Here is a 23191-nt window from a genome sequence, read left to right as displayed (position 1 = left end):
GGCTGCACTTTGACAAAAACTTTGAACTGGCATAATGTGGCACCATCTGTGACGGAGCTGGCCTGCCTGCCCCCTCGCCACCCCCTCTGGTGCCTGAAGTCAGCTGCTCGTGGTGGCCAGGGGCTGAATTGGCTTGGGAAAACGATCTGTCTGTAAAATAATCCCTTTTTTGTTTACTGGGGTACTTTACAGGCAGATCACTTCACTCATCTGGTCCACTGGAAGGGTTCAGAAATGTTTGTACTGGCACACGAGCGGCCGAGGAGGCGGGGGAGACAGGATTGCTGCTCCACACACCCCCTGCCAGTTTAACACACTTGAACTACAGCCCAAATAAAAACCAAAACTGCATCCCGGGCACAGACGAGAACTTGTGAATGGGTTTCTGCACCTCTCCCTTCCCACCACGCCTGGCTGCGAGCTTTGCAAATCGCTGGTGTGTGCCATTGAAGCCGATGCATAGATTTCCCCGCTTTGCCGAGCTCTGGGATGCCAGCGCGCACCAGCCCTAACTGGGTCAGAGACTTTCTTTGTACGAGCAGGCTGAGCTGCTGGGAAACCTCGCCGGAGCCATGCAGCAGCTTCGCCCACACGCTCCGCTCCCGGAGCGATGCGGGGGGACGGGGTGAGGAGGGGGAGCGGATGAAGTGGGGCTGAGCTTCCACCACACTTGATCCCCCGCCAGCATAAGCTTCCTTATGGGGCTTACGGCCATGGCAGGAGTCTGAGTAAAGCCCCGGCTGCTCCCACGGCTGCCGCGGCCGCGCGCCCTGGGATCAGAGCGGTGCCACCAAGCTCCGCATCTGTCACTCGGATCTCTGCTCTGCTCACAACGTGGGGGGAGGGCGAATAACAAACGAGTGAGCCTATTAGTATTTATTATTTGTATTATTATAGCACCTCAGTGCCTACTCGTGGACCAGAATCGCATCCCATTAGCACTGTGCAAACCCAGAGCTGAAGTACTACAGTCCCTGCCCCAAAGGGCTTACAATCTCCATTTCCAAAGAGGGGGGTACAAAGAGATGGGAGGGGGGAAAGGGAGCAGTGACAAAACATTGATCACTGTGATGGACGCTGGTGGTTTTCTGGTAAGAACCGTCAGTTCTTAAATGCTTAGTTGGATTTAGACATTCTTCACACAGTCAATACTTTGTATTTATCATGAAAAAAAGCATCAAGAAATCATACAGAATTTTATGTTATGTTCAGTGAAAGACATTTTTTGTTGCAAGAAACACATGTAAGGTTATTTTTAAAAAATATAGTTTAGTTTGTATGTTCTACGCAGATATCTGAACATGTTTACAAGGTCTACACATGCAGCATATAAAGTTAAAATTTTTAAACCAACTTACTTTTTTGGCTCATTCCTTTATTTAATTTGCACTCTCGCAAAAAAGAGATACCTTTTAATTCAATTTTTTAAGAATAAAATAGAAGTGATTTCATCTCGACTACTTTTCTGACACACTTGCATTTTCCCTGTGCTCATGATTTAAAAACATAATCTAAATAGAAATGATCATCTTGGTGGAACTACAACCAATGTAGATACAAGGATAGAGAACAACTGTGTATTTAGGAAATAATACATGTAACTGATTTTACAGGTTTCTCTGATCAAAAAGTGCAATTACAACTTTATGCGAGAAGGGCGCGTGATTTACAACTTTTTGCAAGCATATCTTACGTGCATATTTTTAATAACTTGCCTGTAAGGGGCCAAATTCTGCTGTTCTGCTCAAAGTTTCTCTAAAATCAACAGCTCCTTGACACGGTGCTCTATTCCGCTGGCCTCCTACTGTGTGTCATAGTTAATACTGTGAATAATTCAGTGGAGTTCAACATTCCTGATTTTAACCGTGATTACTCTATGGTAGTAAGTGTTTGCAGGTTTGAATATCTCAGAGAGGCCTGTAGGGCAGTATGATTTATCCCCATGCAGAGGGACGAAGGGAAACAAGAACTACCTGGAGAGTTTGTAAAATCATTAAACATTTCCCATGATCAGCTCTGTTATTTGCCATTTGGATAGCCCCCACCGAAATCACATAAGTAACCTATACTCTTTACCTGAAAATGACTTCCAATATTAGCTTTCTTCTACGCGTTCTCTAAATTGCTGTAAACATCCAAGATACCCATATATATACACACACACGGGTATGTGTGTGTATACATGCATATACATGTATAGGTGTACATATATACACACATACACACATACACATATGTACCTATACATATATACGGATATATAGCTATGACGTAGTTAGGAAACAATAATGTCGTTTTTATTGCATTCTTAAGTATCATAAAACAAGGGTATTATAGGCACACGTCTTAACTACTTGTCCTTACTACAGTCCTAAAGCTCATTTACCTGAGATCTGCATCTGTAAAAATAAAGTTCCATTTTTAGCTGCATGTTACAAAAGACTAAATATCAGCCCCACAGATATGAAATTACAACTTAATTTTGAGACTAATTTACTACAAGTAAAATATGCTATCTTATAAAAAAGATACTGCTGAAAGAGATACATATTAAAAAGGAAACATGATTCTTAGAAGTTTAAAAATCTCCCTATGCCTTCCCACATTGTAATAAATTTATAAAAAATATTTGACACAGAAAATCTCCACAGAAAGCATCCTGCTGAAATCACGTACCCTTTAAGCCACCCATCTTGCAAAAGTTACATAGTTCAGGAGGGCAGACTCCATATTATAAGTATTTAATTTTCATCATCCCGTCTGTAGTGAATAGTTTGTATTTCCTGAGCTATGAACATAGCCATCTCTCTGGTGCCCGCAGCAATCACTCGGCAGGACATAAGATCCAGAGGTCCCCCTGAGGACAAGAGGATTAATGAGAACTGTCTTAGGTGATGTAAAAAGGCAACGTATTCTTAAATATAAACCATGCTGTAATTAGATAAGTTCCGAAACACTGAAACAACTTCATATGTAGCTCCTTTTGGGGTGGGAAGGACAACCTAATTCAGCAACTCCTATCTGGAAATCTCCGGCAAAAAGCGATTTCAGAAAATTCTAGATACAGTGCCAAAGTCTGCAACAGAAGCAGCAAATGTCTAGATTTGTTCAGTATCCAACAATAAATGCAATATTCCCTTCTTTTAGCAACAGGAAGGGATAGAACAGAAATTAGTTCAATCAGCATACCCTTCTTCTTAATCCACCGTATCTTTCCACAGTAGCCGCGTATTGGTCGCCAGTAAACCATTACTCCCAGATGTGTACCATCTAAATGAATAAAACAATAATCCGGAGACTGTGCTGTCCTTTACTCCCTCTGAGTAGTTCCTAGTCATATATGTTCAGCCATGCACCTGAGAGTCCTCCTTTCCTGGGAGGCTGTCTCTGCCGAAATCTCTTTGGGGTCTGAGCCAGTCTCCTGGGCTAGTTCTTTACTGTAAATCTGATGCTTTAAAGGAATTATTCAAAGTCATGGAAATACAGCGTGACTCAGAAGACCTTTGATGTGATTAAACCCCAGGCTGGAATTACATCAGTGTGTCACGAATAACCAGCCAGAGTCTAGTGGAGAGTACAGATGTTTTTACAGAATATTGCTAGAAATAAGATAGAGCCGCGGGAGAAGGACTGTACTGAGGTAACACAACTTGCCCCGAAACAGCCACTCAGTCCCCAAAAAGCCCATGAAAACACGGATATTTTACTCACCCGAAGTGTCTATCACCGTGCCACCCGCCTCTCTAATAATGACAGTCGCCGCTGCCAAGTCCCAGCAGTGTAACCCAAACTGGTAATAGGCATCAGCAGCGCCGGATGCCAAATGGCACAGAGCCAGGGTCGAGCTCCCGATGACACGGACCCTAAACCCCACGAGAAGGGGACATGGTAACGTAAAGCAGAAAATGATTTCAACCTATGTGTCGAGATCGCAAAACATGCAATGTACTTGTGGGGTTTTTTTTGTTTGTTTGTTTGTTTTAATGACTTTTGGTCACAAATGCGAGACATATATTGTAAAATATCTTACCCGTGTGCTTGGGCCTTGAGCAATCTCTCAATGTTACCAAGGAACAATTTCAAAGTTGCAGGGTCACGTTTTGGACCAATTTCTGTTAAAATTAAGGCCTTCGAGATATCTGCAATGTAGGTAGTTGTTTCCATTAATTCAACAGCTTCCAGGTAGATTCTGGAAATTTGTTTTTAAATTAAACACTAACGGACTTTTCACAGAAAAACAATTTTCATGTCCCTTTTTTTACCCCAAACTCTTTCATAGCATCAGTGACAACTTTGCATAAAAATTCAAGCAAGACTACATTTCTCATATCAAACGGTCTGATCTAAACACACTTAAAAAAAAAAGAACAGGAATATTAAAAACAAGAATGCATTCTTACATTCCTTCTCTTTCCATACATTGTTTTATTTCATTAACTGGTCAGCTTTTGGCAAATTCACTAACATGAGCAGTCAACTAAAAATAATCCAGTGACCTAGTAACTATTGATGATGCTAATCTAATCATATTTGAAAACAGGATGGTTCTTGAATAGCGAACTTTAATGCAATTTCTTAACAAATTATAAACATTTGGGAATACAGTAAGAGGAAAGAAAAGTTTCTACCTAAATCAGCAGTCACCCAGTAATAGCTCCCTTTCATTTTGACATTTCAAAGACTGAAGACACCTTATGGCTGAAAATAACCCCTTTCTTATCACAAACTAAAGCAGTACCTTAATTAATAATAACAATATATGAATGTTACATTTGTGTTGTGTTCAGCAAAGGCAATTCTGACCTACAGCAGATAAGGATATCAGCCTTACGTACAGTCAAAGGAGAGACTCACGGTGACTTGCAAGGTGTTGAAGTAGTCCTCACGTGAGATCTGAATATTGCTAGTATATAACAAGCATATACCAATGTAGGTGGAGATGGCTGATCAAATGCCAAGTGTCCCTGCTTCTGCTGTGCCAGCTGAACTCGGAGGCATTGAAGATATGATAAAACTCAAAGGTTTAGCGGTTGATTACTTACTAGCTAGGCTGTGCCCAAGTGTCAGGTGTCACCTTCTACCCTGGGTTAAAGGCTAGGGATTCATTCAAATAGAGAATGTCTACCTGGTTATTACAGCTCATTGCATAAGTTGAAAATTCTTAGCAGAAGTAGCAAGGAGGTTTTCAAAAGCAAATTAGGCTGGAGTGAGACATCATTTAATTAAACAGGCTGCCAATGAATTTAGTATTGCAGAGGAACATTATGGATTCAAGCAATGCGGTAAATGGTTGGTGAGTAACAGGTATGTAATTAGATTAAAAGTTACAGGGTATCACAAAGCTTAACATAGATTTAACAACTGCTTTTTAAATTACTGCATTAAAAATATAGAAACACCAATCCAGGCATGCTGCAGGGTATTCGTTGTTTAGCCAACACTAAAAAATCTGGATGGTGAAAGCAATCTGTCTTTCATTTTTTGCATAACAGACCCAATTTATAATTACAGAACATTTAATGCACGCCTCATTGCTGAAATGCACTGAGCATTCACACCACACCAGTCACAGCTAGGTGATGACTAAGACAGTTGTTCTTCTGAGTTATTACATATATTTCTAATGCATAAATGTATCATCTCTTCAATTTTCATCAAGGCTACAGGTAGAAATTGGATGAAGAGACTAAAGCAAGAAAGAGGGAGGTCTCTGCTTAGGAAAAGGAGCTGGCTGATCACAAGACGTGATGGGGTTTCAGGAATTCAACGTACAAGAGAAAATTTACTGACTAATCCTCACTCTGATAGAGGCCAGAAAAATAAGGAGGCTTGGTAGAAGAGATTTAACAGTGATACGGATAGATTTATGAGGAAAAGACCAATTCTGTTGACCACAGAAGATTAAAAAAACAAAATACACTTACAGTATTAGCACATGTAAGGCCTGACCTGAATCTAAGCATGAGAAAAACGTATCACTAAGATCAAAGGGAAGATGGATCCTTCATTTAAGTGTATCCTGACTGCTTGGACTCCCATACCAGACCTCTACAAAATTTGGCATTGACAAAGAACGATGTTTGCCTGGACTGCGATTTCAAATGATTAAATCTGAACGATGAGCGCATAGCGTAGATCAATGTTATACAACAGTCACATTTCCTGAAAACAAAAGGCATGAAGTAACATGACAGCCTAGATCGCCAACACATCATGCATTGGTGAAGGCTACTTGAGTTCCAGTGGTAGGTATAGGGAAACACACTCTCTCTTCCAGGACTGTTTTATTTCACTGAAACCACAGTTCTTCCAGGAAAAGAGCAACTGTGATTTTATACACTTAAAACATCAACAGAAGTGAGACTAAAGAAGATCCATCTTCACTGGTGAAGTTGCCCACCACCAAATGATGTCTCTTAAAACAAAGGAAAATTTCAAAGCATTTGGAAGGGCAGAAGGTCCGCTTCCCTTGCTATCTTCTAGACACCCAACAAAAGTGGCATGTGCCAAAATTGTTCCTTGCTCAACTGGAAACCAGAACTCTCTGATGGCAAAAGCAAGGGAGGCCATTTCAAGAGTGGCTCAGCCAGCCCAACTGGGAGCACCCCTCGTTTTTCCTAATAGTCTCTGCCAGCATGGGCTTTTGTGAAATATGAGCTATTCAAGCACTGACAAAAATGTGAGGTACAATCAAGGATTAAAAGCTTATGGGTCACTGACTTTACAGTTTGCTCCCTCTCTCCAAACAGGGAGACCCCAGCTCACTACTAATTTAGGTGAATAGCCAAACTTCCCAAATTTCAGGGAAGTTTTGGTGCGGGGTCTGCTTGGGGCACTACAACAAATCTGTTTGTTAAATTGCTTGAATTTATTGTGTTTCAAGTTCATTAAATCTCTTTTTGGGGTGAAATTTTTACCATCTCCTGTGTACAATGACGTACATTTTTGGCACATGTCTCCTTCTGTCTACAACTGAGTGTTATGTTCTCCTCTGCATTTTGATTGATTAAAAGAAAACTTCTCTACACACATCTGATTATCGTTATCTATTATCATTAGGTAAACAGACAGATCTATGACTTGGTTTACCAATAAAAGAAGTCCATTAAAGCGTTGACTAAGTGTTGCTGGCTATTTGTATGTTGAAACGTACCTCACACACAAAAGCAAGCTGTTAAAGAACCCCTAATGAAGCATGCATCCTTTAGTTTACTTTACTGTTAGCATGTATGCCTACAGACATAATACACTTTATGACGTACAAGTTTATTGGAAAATAAGTGCATAACGGCCGCCATAGTACTCTGAATTTGATTCACCATTCCCATTGCATCTTGCTCATAAAAAGTTATGCCAGCGTACAGCTGGAATGAAACTGGTGAATCTACTCATTCTTCCTTATTTTAAACAATGGTTATGAAGCAAAATAATTTAGGATTATTTAAATAGTTCATATTCAGATGTATATTTTAAAAAGAAAATGAGGAAAGTTGTGGTTTTGCAGAAAAAAACAAACACATAACAACAAAATTATCATGCAGGTGAAATACGTTCCATCAGGATAATGACGTTCATTATCCTAATGATGATTTGCAACAACTCTGAAACAAAATTAACATATTCCTTTTAGAGTTCTAACAAAATCTAGACCAACCTGTCTCTTTTGATACCTGAAGCCTTTTGTCATTACAAAATGCCCCTTGACCTCTTCTACCAGTGTATAATCGTTCTTCAGTGCAGTGGTAAATTACACCAAATTCAAGCTTTAAGATTTTGAAAAGGAAAGAAATGAATGCAACTCAAATTACTCATCATAAATATAAACAACTACTAATGGCAGAAAGATCAGCAATATTTTAATTGGTACATGTAATCAAAGATTATATTGATGCTAATAAACTGGAATAATTTTACTATTACTGTGATATTGAGATATAGGTCATATAAAACTCAGTTTATAAAGAGAAATTAATGCAATCTGTTCACGATCTTCTAAACTCTTACTTGCAGCTTTTTTGTGTTCACATTAGAATGGATTAAATGCTAAGTTGATTTCAAATTCAATTGTATGTTTTTATTGAAAGTATGCAAGTCCTGTAAGGCCAGATTTTGAATGCTTTACTTTCACTGGTGAGCAGTTACACCTAAAAGTAATCCCACTGACTGCAGCTGGACCCTGAGGATTTGCAGCCCCGAATAGTCAGACATCCAAACTCAAAGTCATGGCACACTGTTTATTGACAGTGGATGCTTTTACATGCACTTCATCTTTCATGATGCATTTAATTTGCCTGCCTTTTCAACCAAAGTAGTACACTCCAGTCACTTGTTCAAATGCTTCTCTGCAAAATCCTTTTATTTACACATAGAAGTGAGAATCTCATGAAGTCACACGACTCCGAGAGAAGGAGTTTGAAGAGAAGTACCAAATATTGTGACCCTCAATGAAAGCCTGAGAATGAGCAACACTGGAATTTTTGTGGGAGTATTTGTTTACCAATGAGAAGAGGGTCAGAATTTGACCCTTGATTTAAGCCCAAGGTCTTTAATATTTCCATTACTTTAATAGGTTTTGCCAAAAGATTTTAAAGCACTTTACAAACTTCAATGATCACCTCTTAAAATGACCCCTAGATAAGTACTATTAGCAATATTTTATTTAGGGATGGACAGACAGACAAAAATAAAGTGACTTGTCCAAGGTCACAGAAGAAGTTGGTAACAAGGTCAAGAAAACATCTCAGATTTTCTGGACTCCAAATCTTTTCCTGCTGCCCTCCTCCATTCAATGTGAATAATCAAAGGTGTTCATCAGAGACAATTCAAAGGGAATAGACTGTCCTCGCTCCCTACCCTGAGGAACCATCTAAACCAATGTTTTTTTTGAGGAATACTCTATTAATAGACTCTTTCCCTGAAGACATCTGCAGGAATTTCTTCAGTACTGTTCAAGGCTTACATTCAGGCCAGTTCCCCTGTGTGTACTTTGGCTCCTTTTCAGCTTGCTACTTTTTTCTGCTTTTCCCATTTGTTTACTGAAGGAGATTTAACATAATTCTTTATTTTTGTTTCAGCTTTGTTTAGTTTACATAACCCAAAATATGCAGCATCAAAATCATGATGGTGTTCTAGAAAACATAAATATTAGAGAAAGCTGTCTGGTAATAAAATGTAGTATTCAAAAGGACCTTTGGGAATGAATAAACTTCAGAAAAGCATGGAAGCGTTTCTCTGCAGTTTCCATGTTTGAAAACTAACTAGAGAAGTACACAACATTATTCTGTTTAAATCAGTAAGAGCCATTAGCACATCTGAAAACTACGTTGTTATTGCACAGAATTCTTGCTGGCTTCACTTACAGCTATACATATATTTAAGACCGTGGAATTAGGCTGAAAGAGGCACATTCCTTGGCAATTTGAATAGCTATTTCTTCTGTATATATCAAACTGTAAACCAGCAACATCTGGAGAAAAGGCACTCGCATGAACGAGTATAGCTAGGAAACTCAAAATGGCACATATGAAGGCTAGGTACTTTTTTTTTCTCCTGTAATCAAGCTCTCATGCAGTAAATATAGTTATTTTGCTACGTTAAGAAAACCACAAAGGCAGATTAAATGAACTAGGCCCATAACTTCGCACTCTTCATAGAAATCAGTTCTGAATTGCCTCATAGCAGCAGTTAGCTGTCACGGATACTTCTAGCAGGAAATAAGCAATAATAATAACATAAGAACACTAGGAGATACGTTTAAATTATGAATAGGCAGCACTGTATTTAACTCATTATGGTTTTGTCTTACAAAACCTCGCTCACACCAGTACTCCCTTTTTTCCCCACATAAATCCTATAATATTTATAATAATTTGTAAGAATTGTCTTGTAATTGCCAGTTTGCATAAGTAAGTTTTGCAAGATTACGATTTCAGTAGTAGAGTATGACCAAATGCATTTAAAAAGTGTGGAAAAACCTGAGCAGTGGCTGATTTTTTTACAAAAATATATTTTATTTAAAGTTCCCACGTGGTTTTGAGGCTTCTAACCAGCTCTCAGGTACCCATCTTAAAGAACATACTTCATACCTCTTTGTTAACAGCAAATCCAATGCTCACTGCCACTGTTGGAAATCTGTGAAAAATAAGAAATGAAGTATTATTGATAAAAAATCTCCCAACTTACTCCTTATGCAACTCCCTTAGGCAACAAAACCCCACATGGAGCTCTGTGATTTTACTTGTGTCAAAATGCTCTTGACATTGTACTATTTCTCCTTTGTCAGCCTCTAACTTTTTCAGTTCCTTTAAAATTGTAATTTAATATTGGAGAAGGCAAGAAATAAACACAATAAGAGCAGGATTTTTATACTGAACGTGTTGTATGTTTTAGCGATCTTTTTGCTTTAGTGTAATTGAATTATCCAGTATAAAATCATTAATGTTGTTATAACAAGTCATCACTTCTAAGAGCACATTTTGTTCAAGTTCAAGCATCTGAGACAGCAATTAGGTAGCATGGAAATACCTTGCTGCTGACATCAACATAAGGAGAAACCAGTTTCTCTACCCTCTCTTTTGTCAAAGTGATGATCATGTATTTAATTTGGTCCTTTTGACTAAAGTATAATTATTGCATTTTAAACAATGAAATAAATTAATTTCTTAAAAACATGTTTTAAAAAGGCCTGTAAAATAAAGATTCAGAAAATATTGCTAGAAAGAGGAAATTTTGCTTAATTGCATGAAACACCAGTACATGACACCCCCCACCTCCCCTTGAATTCTATGTAATTGCACCAAAAGTCAAAGAAACACCTTTTTTTTTATTATGATAACTGCAGTTATGTTAAGTCACTAACTATAAGGCAGAACATATTTAAGGTTTTTAAGTAGAAGTATTATGAATAGTCGTTAGTTTACAACTCCTAGCACTCAAATGATGAGCTAAACTTCATTTTCGCAGTAATGATCCCTAGATTTCTTTTTGCAGAGAGGTATTACAGAAATTTAAAACCAATATCTATGTACAGCTTAGTTTTCAGTTCTGCTCTACATATGTGCAATGGTTGTACTTCCTAGGAAAAATGAAGCATTTGTATTTGAAAGGGAGAAAACACCACTACTAAAGGAATGTGTAACAACCACGTAAGGCGTTAGGCCAAGTGTCATCATAGCACAGCCTTGTTCCTCCAGTTCAACTCGAGTCTCTGCATGTTAATGTGCGGTTATATATAAATGAGCTGTGAGTCAAGAGCTTTGGGTCATTAAGCAATCAGCAGAAACTTTAGCTTACCTTTAGATAACAGTATAGAGCTCTCTCCAGCACAAACACACACTCCCTCAGATACACTACGCGAGTTACAAAAAGATAAAGGGATGACTCCTACTTATGAATCAAAGGAACAAATCTACCACAGTAAAACACTTCTAAGCAGAAGGGAGGATTTGTCAGAAGCTACATTTTGCTTTTTTATGTATTTCCCAGTTCACTGTCCACTTACCTGTGCACAAAGTTGCACGTTCCATCAACAGGGTCAATAATCCAAGTTGGACTATCGGTGAGGACACATTTGGAACCAGCAGCAGTGGATTCTTCTGCAATAAACCTGCATTTGGTGCAGAGTAAAATAAGTGTCCCAGAAAATTGGCTTAGATATGCGACTTGGAAAGTCAAACTCCATCTTTCTGTTTTCGAAGAGATACTTAATTTATATCTATATATACATATATAATTTTTTTGTATAAATGTGTATGCATGTATAAACACATGTATTGCTTTTTTTCATTTGGGAATGGGGAACTTTCATAGAAACTTTGAAGGAGGGTTCTCAAATTTATAGCATACTATTTCACATGGTAAAAAAGAACTCCATTTATCTTCACTTTCCCAACACACCACTAAGAAAGTCGTGAAAATGAATGCAGAAATGGATCTGAACTGGCATCCCTGGAACTCTACAAGAATTTTTTTTTTATGCAGAATGAAATTTTATGGGTTAGGCCTGTCTCTTGCAGTAAGTAATATAAACTGCAAACTGTAGCTGCTTCTCTTTTGCAGTCAAATTCAGTCAGCAGGAAATAATGCACTCTTAGAAAACCCACAATCTCACTCCTACTTGAATTTTTTACAGTAGTCTGACTCAGGAAATTAAAAGGTTTACAAAGCTGAACTTTCTTTTTCCCATGACCCAGAGAAAATCAACAAATTAATTTTTTTGTTTGTTGTTTGGATGCACAAGGCGCACATTGAAATCTGAGCTCATCTTCTCTTCTGTTGTTCTGTCCCAATTTCTTTTAGCAGATATGCTTTTTTTTCCCCCCTCCTTTTTCCCTGGGAAATGAACATCCAGTTCTGGCACATTTCCTGCCGACCTTAATTATCCCTGCTCTCCCATAAACTGTGCAGGGTCTGTTTCTGTAAGTGTTGTGCAGGTGCTACTCTCACAGATTTGAATAAAGTCCTGTATGTACAGAAGGTGTAGAATCAGACTTCTAGTACTGAATCTTGCTTTTGGTTTCACATTCCAACAACTGGTAATGGTATTCAGAGTTCCTGCAAATGCCTGAAGACGAAAAAGCTCTCTCAAAGACACAAAGAGAAAAAAAATGGATAAAATAAAGAGAAAATGTCTTTTCCAGAAACAGTTGCTTCCCCAGGACTAGAGTAGCAGCTATTTTCTTTTGTGCCCTCAACACACGCTGCGTGATGCCACATTAACGCTTGCAACCATGAGTTTAAAATGTTCTGCAGACAGCACTGGAGGAGACTTGAATTTTCCAAATGCTACTTAGCCTTTCCCTGAGTAGAAAGGGACTATTTTGATGGCATTATGGGCCCCCAGTTGGTATGAAGAGGAAAGTAGGAAGTGTTTGTTACTATTTTCATCTCCATTAAAGATAACAGCTGAAGGACGAAGTGTTAGTGTGCTACTGAGAAATGAGAAAGACTTGAACAAGTGTTTGGAATTCTCAGTCAAACATAACACTTTGCAGACTCCTTGCCCTAAATATTCCATTATTTTGTCTTGTTGGTGTTGTATCATTTGACTTTTGCTTTTACAAATCTTGTAATTAGCATGTAAACCCAACCATACGCTTTGGCTGCGCTGCTGGCTGCAGAGGAAGCACATCTTCTTGCAGATGGAGCACCTTACATCCCATCTCAGATTGTCCATCTTCCCCATAAATTATGCCTCTGCTTCAACCCTCTGCCAGCTCCCCCAGCCAGAGCCTGGACTGTAGCCGTTGTCGTGCCAGTCAAAGAAAGGTGAAATGGGAACCTCTTTAAAGACAAGAATATTTCTGCGTAAGGCGTTTTGCCCTCAAGTATCCTGTCTTTCCCTCGCCTTTTCCTTACAGCAGGGTGCGACGCTGCAGTCCTCACATACAGAAAGGCTAATGTGAAGCCAGGGCACAATAGAGCCATTGATGAAGTCTTGATGTCCAAGAACAATTTTTCCAAAACGGATGTAGGACCAATTAGATGCACGTTTCATGAAATTTGGGCTAATAGGTTAAAATAAGCCCCTTGCTGTTACGCTGTATTGGGTACTGTGAGAGGCCCACAAGGCCGACATCAGATGGGTTGCTCTATGGCTCTTTGTCCTGTAAAAACATGCAAACTCAGCAAAACATTCAGCCTGAAGTACTGGAGACCAAGTTTTAGGAACAGCTTGAGAAGTGGGAGGGGTAGCCATGTTATCACAGTAGCTAATTTAATATGCCAGCCTGCCAGCTCTGTTGACTTCCCTTCAAATCTGGATTAAATTTTTCTCCTACTGAAAATGAGTCCAGTAATTTTAGCCTAGCCTTCGTGGACATCTGTTCATACCACGGTGCCACTCTGAAATTCATTGCTGGGACAGCAGGGAAACTGTAGCACAGCAGAAGCTGCAGCAGGAGTGACAGCCAGTCGAGTGCAGGAGGTTCATACCAGGGCTGTCCCTCACCTATCCCCTTTTGGGGTCTGAGGGCAGAAAGCCGGGCAGCTAGAGTTGGATGTCACCCTCCGTAATGGCTGTGTCTTGATTTTAATGTCTACAGGATTAAGGCCACAATTAACACCAAAGATGACAACTTCTGTACCAATAACCTAGGCAAACGGTACGATAGCCTTTTTCAACCAGTAGCCCCTGATATTCTGGCTGTGCCTACCCACAACTCAAAGATCTACCAGAAAAAACATCCTTTTGAAAAGACTCACTTGGAGCATGTCAGAATACCAAAGAGTGGGCAAAGACGAAAACTTGGGTGAAGCACGAATGAGGATGATACATATCACTTAGCCAAGCAGAGAGAAGAAAGAAACATGGGACAGAATTACCTTTTTAACGGGTTTTCCTAATATTTCTCTTTACTTCTGAGTACATTTCCAGTATCACAAGACTCATCACTGCCACAGCGCAAATCGCACAGATTCTAATGAGATCCCTTTTAATTTTTTTAACTCCTAAGATACATTTTTTGATTCAGAGAACATAAGAATCAAGATGATTTAAGAGAAAAAGAAATAACAGAAATTTTCAGTGATGCTTTCAACAGCTAGATTAGGGGAAAGACTGAACACAATTTAAATGATCTTTTAATGTTTTCATTGCACTTTGCTTTAAACCTTGATTGCTACTGTGGACTCTTCATTGCAAGTGTTTTAATCTAGTCTAGTTAAATCTAGTTTTAATCTATTGTTTAATCTAAATGCATTCACTGAATGACCTCCGACCAAAACCAACAACCAATATCAGCAAAAAATAACTGTCCTGAAGAAACAGCAATTCCTTCATTTGCTTATAAAGTCAGAAGTGAACTGTACAGAGTTAACAAAGTCAGAGATTTTTCAGTTCCTAGGTGCATGTTGTCCTTACAACTTTTCTTCCCATTCTGAGTAACTCAAGTGCTTCTGATAATTCTCATTTTATGTGAAATGTGTATGTTTTATGTTCTTTGCCAGACTGTTCAAGGAAAAATAAAACAACATAAGAGTGGAGATGAGGAAAGGGCAGAGCCAGCAATAGTAGAAGGAATATTACACAAATAATAGGCTTGTAAAGCCCGGCATTCTCTTGAGAATTGCGGCCAAGAACCACACATTATGCTGTACAGTACTGCTTCAATATGCGATCACATACAACACGTATCTAGAAAGCCATATTTAGTATATAATGTTCTTTCTACTCCTTCTTATGGTGTTTTTTTTTTCCAGCAGCATTGCTGACAATCAGATTAGTAGCTGACCCCTCCAGATTTTCATCTTTGTTGATTTCTGTGTAGCGTTAGAGTGCAAGGCTCATCTCTGTCAGAGATGCACACAGTTAGGAGGAAGTCATATAGTATTTAAGGGATACACAGGCTCTGCGCTGGCTCTGCAGGGAGATGAATTTTATCCTTGTGGACTGGAGTCAAATGTGGAAATTGATTGCAGAGTCTCTGAATCAAACCAAACCCGGCCAACTAATACAAAGCCTCTCTCTAATCTGTCCATGGGCTAGGAGTTGTTATTTTCAAATTGACCATAAGAATTCAAGGGGAGTCAACAATCTGAGCTATTTTTAAAACGTTGGATTGACACTCCATATAGTAATTCATATCCTGTTTATGTCTATGCATCAGACGATGATAAACAACCCTGCTTCTCACCGATTTTAGGATTCTACACAACACAAGGTAAATGTCATTAAATGCGACACTTGTCATGATCTGGCAAATGCTTATGTGTGATGGCAAAAGGAAGTGAAGGAAAGGTCTGCAGGATGGGACCTTTGCTATCATTAATTTCAGCTATATTTTAATAGATATCCTTAGCATAATTCTTATACAATAGAGAACAGATCAGTATTCTGAAAATCATGGAGATTCATATGAAACCTTCATACATGATGTCCCTACAGGGGAAACATTACTATTAAATGCATATATTAAAACCCATAACTATTAGAAAATATAAAATACTAATTATAGGGAAGTGGTACTTTTTTAAAAAGGAGTCCTATGAAAGTGTCCAACAGCAACAGGTTAATATGTAAGAGAGATATATAGACTTCTAAAATGACCTTTAAATGCCAGTCAGATATACAGCTCTTAAAGGAAAAAAGGTCACTGATAGTTTCTTTCTATAGGCACTCACCTGTGGGAGGGAAACTTCTCTTTCAGAACAGAAATAATTAAATTTTCCACAAAATGATCAGTTTCTGTCACGAGATCTGCTGCAGATGTCTTTGTGGACACTTGTTTTTCCTCTGTTAGAGCTTTCCTAATAATCTGAAACAGAAGTTCACAAATCAGATTTGTTGGCCATTCATCCTGTGCACACTACAATAATACGTTTACTGAAAAATTATAGCTAATCCTGAAAAACAACTGTAGGCCTAATTCTACCAGAGTCTATTCTAATTGTTCTGACTAAAAATCCTTCTGCGATAGTGAGTAGTCTTTGGGAACACGGCATTTTGAATCACTCTGCAATAACTTCTCTTGACAGTTCAGAAAAGGATCGATGAATGGGATGCAACTATAACGGAATAAAAGGATGATGGTAGTCATCATGATTTAGGAAATTACAAAAAATACACGTAAGATAAGAAAGAGCGTTGAGGCTCAGGAATTTTTCATGCAAACCCCTTTTTCTTTTTTTTTTTTTTAATTTACAGGGCCAATACCCCACTGCTCTCTCTGAAAAACATGTAATAAGGCGAACCCCATTGGTTTCTTTTTTTGCCAACAAAGACACACAAAGTTTATTTTTTCTTGTGTATATGGGTTTTTGGAACTTCAAGTGCTGACCACTCACTAGTTCCCAAAGAACTGCTATATATTTAACAAAAACAAAAATTTAGACTTTTTCCCAGATATGGAACCAGTGATCTAACCCTGGATTATCTTCTGGAAAAGTCTTTATCTCCTTTTCAAGGGTCTTACTGTTATAAATTAAGAACTAAACCACATCAAGTGCAAACGTGCATAGGGGAAAACAGTTAATAAAAGCTTTTTCCCAATTTTCCCATTTTCTTTCTGTTTTTTTCCACTCTTTCATTGCAGAGAAAAATAAGGAGACAGGATGATAATGCTCAACTTGCAAAAGGAGCTGACTTATTTTTTAACCAGTGAAAATGATGATAAACTATTTGAAATTAGGACAACCAAAACAAAGCAAAAACTATGCACCACTTATTTGTATAGAATTATATTAACTAAAACCAGCACCAACATGACCAATATTCCAAGTCCCTTCTAAAACTTCTATATTTCAGTTGTTTAACTAAATTTCCATTGATCAACATATTTCAAAACCATCTAAAGAGAAGTGTTTGATGACCAAAGAAAATAGTTCTGCTGTATTATGCATGGGAAAGGGAACCAGCAACTCCCAAATTTCAGTCTCAGCTCTTGGTTTTCCTAGTATGAAATCCTGCATTTGAAGGCTGTGCTGATTGTTCTGACAAGTAATGGATATTGCTGACCTTTGCCTTAGTACGGAAGGTATCTGGACCAACTCTTCTGTTTCGTGAGCTGTAAAACATTAGTTATGCCTATTTACTGAGATTGTGAGGGCAGGTTAATACTTTTTGGGTTGAGATCTCGCTGAAGTTCATCATTGTATATCAAAATATTAACCATACTTAATCTTTTTACTCCCCTCAATGCCCTGCATGGTTTTCTTGATGGTTTTGCCATAGAAGCATAAAAGTGCAGCTCTAGGAAGGCCCTCGGGCTCCTCTTCGGTCCAAAGCAAAATCCAAAACACTCCAACCATCTCAGCTGTGTATTCTAAAAAACTGCTATACTGATGCCTTTTATTTAAATTGTTCTTCTTTACTTTTCTATTGCCTGTGTATAAGTAAACGCTTAGGATGGGGCTCAGAACTTCACATAGTGAAATAGATGAGGAATAATACTTCTCATTTCTTGCCTTAAACACTCCTTTCAATAGAGGAGATTTGAATTTCTTTTTAGCAGTGCCATGCTCTTGACTCCTATTCAGTTTTAGTACACAGTGGATTGAGGGGATTTTTGCAGCCATTTAAATCTGTACGTGCCACTGCTCAGCAGGGGAGTGAGCTCACACCTGAGCCTTGCTGCAAAAAGAGCGGAGGTGAAAGCTCTCTCCTGTGGATGCGCTCTGCCATCGGTTGCTCTTCATCGTGTGCTCCGGCACTTGATCTCTCCTTTTTGGATACAATCCTTCGCATCTCCCATCACTGAAATGAATATTTTTCATTTCTGATCCTTTTCCCGGTTGTTCATGACCATTTTTAACTTGATTCCTGTCCTCCAAAGTGCTCACCATTCCTCCCACTTTGGTCTGTTTGTGGGTTTTATACGTGGGGTGGTATATACCCTATCTGTCATTCAAGTCCTTCATTAATATACTGAATATTTATCAGGTCCAAAACTGGATTTTTGCAGGATCCTACTTGATATGTTTCACCAATGTGGCAGCTATTAAAAATACCCTGGTTTCCCAGAGGGTTCTGTAGTAGCCTTATGGTAACCAGATTCACAATGTACTTACATGGAAATTACATGGAAAAACTCTGATCAAAACCTTTTCTAAAAATTCGTCACTTCTGTAACTTCCACTATTGCCCAGCAGCTCTCTGTCAGCAGGAGGTGGCTAGACTGGTTGATGTGCCCACCACCAAACAAAAAACCCACCCTGCCCATTTCTCTGGCGTGCCAACCAGCGGCTCCAGTCACTTGGGAGGTGGGAAGAGCCAAGGGCGTGACTCTGATAGGACGCAGAGGCTGAGGGCCTTCTCACCCATCTCCTCCTCAAGCCACGCAGGCCCACCCCGAGGGGCCGTGACACACATTACTCAGCCCTGCAACGGACTGCTTCTCCCCACCTCTTGTGCAACCGGTGTGTTGGGGGGAAAGCAGGAGAGAAGTCATGATGCCGTGCTACAGTCACCAGCCACAAATGGGCATCACATCTGTGTCAGCTCACCCGCGGTACCAGGTGATGCCGCGGGATGGATGGGTCCCTGCTAATTCTCTGCCTCTTATGAAGGGTCTGACAAAAGGGACTCCTATGCATTTGCACCAGCTTGTACGGGGATGCAATCCAAGCCAGAGTCCCACACAAAGATCACACTCCCTGCATCACTGATGAAACAGCTTTTATTCTTCACAAATTCATCAAATAGCTCAGAGCGGTCCAGAATTCAACTTCTGTTGAATAATCCCTAAAAAACATCTGCCTACAAAGAGTGTTAGAGCCTGGTGCCTCAGAGTACTTCAAGGGCATCACTCGGCTCCTCTCCTTGCAATACGGTTTGTAGATACCTACTGCAATTGCCTGGCCTTCCCAGTTGGGCATGGAGCTCCATAAAAGTCTCTCTCTAGGTAACAGGCAGCAGGTAAGTGGAAGACCAAAGGAAATACAGGTTGATGAAATGAAAACAGCTGATTGCTCCTTATCACTATTGTACAATGAAATTGGCAACCAAGATGCTGTATTTTGGCTGCAAATGTATTTTACTAGGCTTTACCACTGTATTATAGGTTGTCCCTAGATTATGGATATTTTACAGCAATTTCTAAGCAGCTGATTTTTGGGAGCGTGGTTACTTAGAGCAAAGTCGCTTAACGCTTTTAGCCCATGCTGCCCCTCCTCTAATAAAGAATTGGCTATATCTTATCCTAATACCCTGCTTGGGAGCATTTGGGGGGGGTTATGCAAAGTGAGGGGCATTTACACCTGTACATGCATGACAACCACATCACAGAGCAAGACTCAGGTTGTCCCTTCATTTGCCATGGAGCAGGGGAGATGGAACCGCAATGGCTCAGTGCAGTCACGGTCCTGGACTCTTCCTTTCCTAACGCCTTTGTGACATTAAGTCATACAAAGGAGAACGTAGAGGACAGAGGGCTAAGATGCCTTCTCCCCCAGTACCTGCCAGGAGGGTCACCTACAGTGAGGTACTCGTGTTAGATATTTCATCTCACCATACTGCTTACACTCACCACACACTTCTGGGAGCTCCAAGGTGGATTGACTTGCCTGCAATGTTGTCCTGAAATATTTTCTCACTGGTAAAATCAACCATCTAGATAAAAAGCATAACTACCTGCAAATAACTTAGGAAATACCAATTTGGTCTGCTAAAAAAAAATCTGTCCATGTTCCATAGAAAATAGCCTAACAATATCTCCTGGGACCAAAGACGGGGGAAAAAATCTTGGCTTTTTAGAATATTAGTGGAAATTTTGCCTTTTTTTAGTGGGATTCTGCTAGGTCTCTTATGCCTCATAAAATTATTTTCTGAAAAAAAAAAAAAAGAGGGGAAAAAAAAAGTAGTTTGTGTGGACTTCAACATGCTAGCTTCTAGTCTCAGTTCCTTAGACTTGTTTTCACCTGGATGCACAACTACTCATTTTGGTGAAGTTTCTCCGACTGTAATTGCAGAGAACTGCGCAAATATTACTCAGTGCTCTCAATAGCTTCAAAGATGCAGAGACTAGTTGTGCCCGCTTTTCTTTAGCAAAAAGCCATATAAAGCCAACAGGCATACTCTCATGAACATAGCAAGCAGAGTTTACTCACAGAAAAAGCAGAAGAGAGGTTCGAAAAAGCGCAGTTATATGTGGCCTTACACAGTGAATTAGATGTAACTTTAATGCAGGTCAATTATTGAGATTACAAAACCATGGCCATTTGCGTTATGAAACAGCCATAAATATTAAACAAGAGCCTGCGATATTTCGTAAAAATAATGGAACTAAGTAACAGGACTGGTAAGAGAGGCAATGATTTTAACCTGGGAACAGAAGTTACTCCATCAACATCACTTCTGACATATATTCAAGCAATCATTTCTTTAAGTTTAGAAGAAACTACTCCAGAGTATACATATCTATCTCTTGGAAAGAAGATATATTTTACTTATACTCATGACACATGATGCAATATAAATCAAACAGTTGTGTAAGCCAAAAGGGGAGACCAGGAAACTGTATTACTGGTTAACTTCTCCTAGAAACCCAAAATCTTGACTTGCATGCCTTTCTTCAGGTTGACCTCTGCACCAAGACTCTGGTAGACACTTTTTAACCATTCCAAGTCTTCCTAACCTGCCATGGACCTGGGAAATGGAAGGCCTTAAAAGAAAGGCCGGAGTGGCAAAATTTCATGCAGGGATGGAGACAGCACTCAGATTTGGGGAAACAGAGAGTGCAAGCAGACTTCTGGAGACGGAGAGGAAGGTGGAGAGGTCTGAGGGATGGGAAGAGAGGCAGAAGAAAAAGATGAACTTGACCAGCGGAACTGACTATTTTTGTCGACCTGAATAAAACTCAATTTTATCAGTCAATTTTCAACAAAAATCCAGTCCCATCAAACCTATGTTACACTGCATTTGGTGTCCTTATCTCCAGCTTCTTTTGGGAATAGCTGGAAGTGGATTGACATTTAAATAAAAGATATAGCCCTATCTGCACCTTTTCTTCTACAAGGATCTCTGATGTTTTTTGTAACTAAAAACATTCCCTAACATTACAAAGTCAATAAAAGCCCTACCTAGTTCCAAAGTCCTACTTAAGCAACATCCTTGACTGGTTTAAATTTGGCCTGCCAAGGAATCAGCCATTTCCTGCCAGTTACAAGGTAGCGATGGCAAACTGCGAACTAAAAAGATGCAAGGATTAATCTTCTGGAATGTTTATTTCTTTCAGGAAAAGGTGCTCAGCTGTGATCTTCTGGATGATTAAAATGGCTGGAGATGGTTATGGCTGTCTTCACAAATGGATATTTTGAGAAACAAGGTGTGGAAGCTTGAGCAAGTCCTGAGAGTCTCTCTTGTGAAATGGCTGGCAGAATGAGTATGCTGGAGAAACTCCCGTTTGGAGAGTCTGTGAGAGCGTGACCTGTCATCCCGATTTGGATTATCCACTTATTCCTTGCATTACTGAAACAAGCCTCCTCTCCTCTGGCATTCTGTTCATCTTTGTTTGTCTTCTACTACGGACAAACTACGTTTCATAACACATACTAAGGCAAAGTTACAGGTCCTGGACTCAAGATGGAAAACGGGGCTCCTTAAATCATAGTGGACAGGTACAAGGTGTGTTTCAAAATATAGCAGAAAGGAAGCAGAAGAGAGATAAATGTTGCTGAGGTTTGTGTTTTACCCAATTCCTCATCTGAACAATCTGCTGATCCCACTTCTTGGCTCTGTTAGAGTCGGTGGAAGTTTTGCTGCTGCACACAGTGGGGCCAGGATGCCTCCTGAGATGACTAACCTTCTGCTGTGCCGAAACATGGATGGATCTTAAATAAGCTACCGTAAATCTTCGCAGAGCCACTGCTGATTTATCTCTAGCAAGTGAATTTCAGTCACTCTGAAGACACTGGCGTAACGAGGAGACAAAACCTCCCTGACACGACTATTTTCTCTGCACAAGCTGCTAAAAAACAAATGCTGGTATTGTAATGGGTAAATACACGTTATTGTGGATAAAGGCACAACGGCATAAACCCTCAGCTGCACATGAATTCAACCTCAGCCTCACAGCATGCTCCAAAACATGACAGTAGCAGAACAAACGCTTGGTGTATACTCGAAAAAGTTACTAAAGCACCTTCACGCTGACAAATCTTTCCACTTTTTTTTTTTTTTTTTAAATTAAATACAAATACTCCCAGTCACGCACTAAATCTGCTCTCACCCGAGGCGCCTCCTCGCCCTTAGGCTGCCCGCAGCCGCCGCGGGCAGCGCCGAGCGCCCCGGCTCCCAGCCCTGCCGCCCTCCTCCTCCTCCTCCCCAGCTCTGCCGCACCAGCCGAGTGCCCGCACGGCCCTTCCTCAAAACGCCCGGCTCTTTTCTTTTTATTTTATTTCATTTTTTTAAAATTTAGACGCGCACCCGGTACGACCGCCCGGGAGAAGGATGCTCCCGCTGCGGGGCAGCCCCCCCGCCCTCCCCGGGCCCCTCCGCGGCCCCGTCCCGCCGCCGGGCAGCGTCCCGCAGCGGCTCCCACCTGCCCGGCGCGGAGCGCCAGCTGTACCGCCACCTCCACGCACTCCTTCCAGGGGTCCCCGCCGCCGCCGCCGGCCGCCGCCGCCCCCCCTTCCTCCTCCTCCTCCGCGCACGGCTTCATAGCGGCGGCGGCGGCTCCGCCGCCCGGGGCAGGGCCGGGGGGCGCGGGGGGCCCGGCTCCCCGCCGAGGAGCGGCCGCGGAGGAGGGTGCCCGGCCCG

At 40.3% G+C, this 23191-nt stretch overlaps 1 protein-coding gene across 1 annotated transcript; it reads right to left on the bottom strand.

Moving 5' to 3' along the window:
- Window positions 1-923: 923 nt before the first annotated feature.
- IMPA2 (inositol monophosphatase 2) lies at window positions 924-23093 on the bottom strand (the record flags this gene model as incomplete). Its single annotated transcript, XM_082307700.1, has 8 exons — window positions 924-2857; window positions 3712-3863; window positions 4031-4139; window positions 7655-7763; window positions 10086-10131; window positions 11501-11605; window positions 16120-16253; window positions 22974-23093. 8 exons carry the CDS (start codon window positions 23091-23093, stop codon window positions 2742-2744), a joined length of 891 nt encoding a protein of 296 aa, XP_082163826.1. The 3' UTR covers window positions 924-2741.
- Between the last annotated feature and the right edge of the window lie 98 nt (window positions 23094-23191).

This window comes from Platalea leucorodia (assembly GCF_965183815.1).
Source record: "Platalea leucorodia genome assembly, chromosome: 1".
In the NCBI taxonomy this organism is placed as follows: domain Eukaryota; kingdom Metazoa; phylum Chordata; class Aves; order Pelecaniformes; family Threskiornithidae; genus Platalea; species Platalea leucorodia.
Note: the sequence above shows the minus strand (reverse complement) of the source record. Positions and strands in the feature narration are given on the sequence as shown.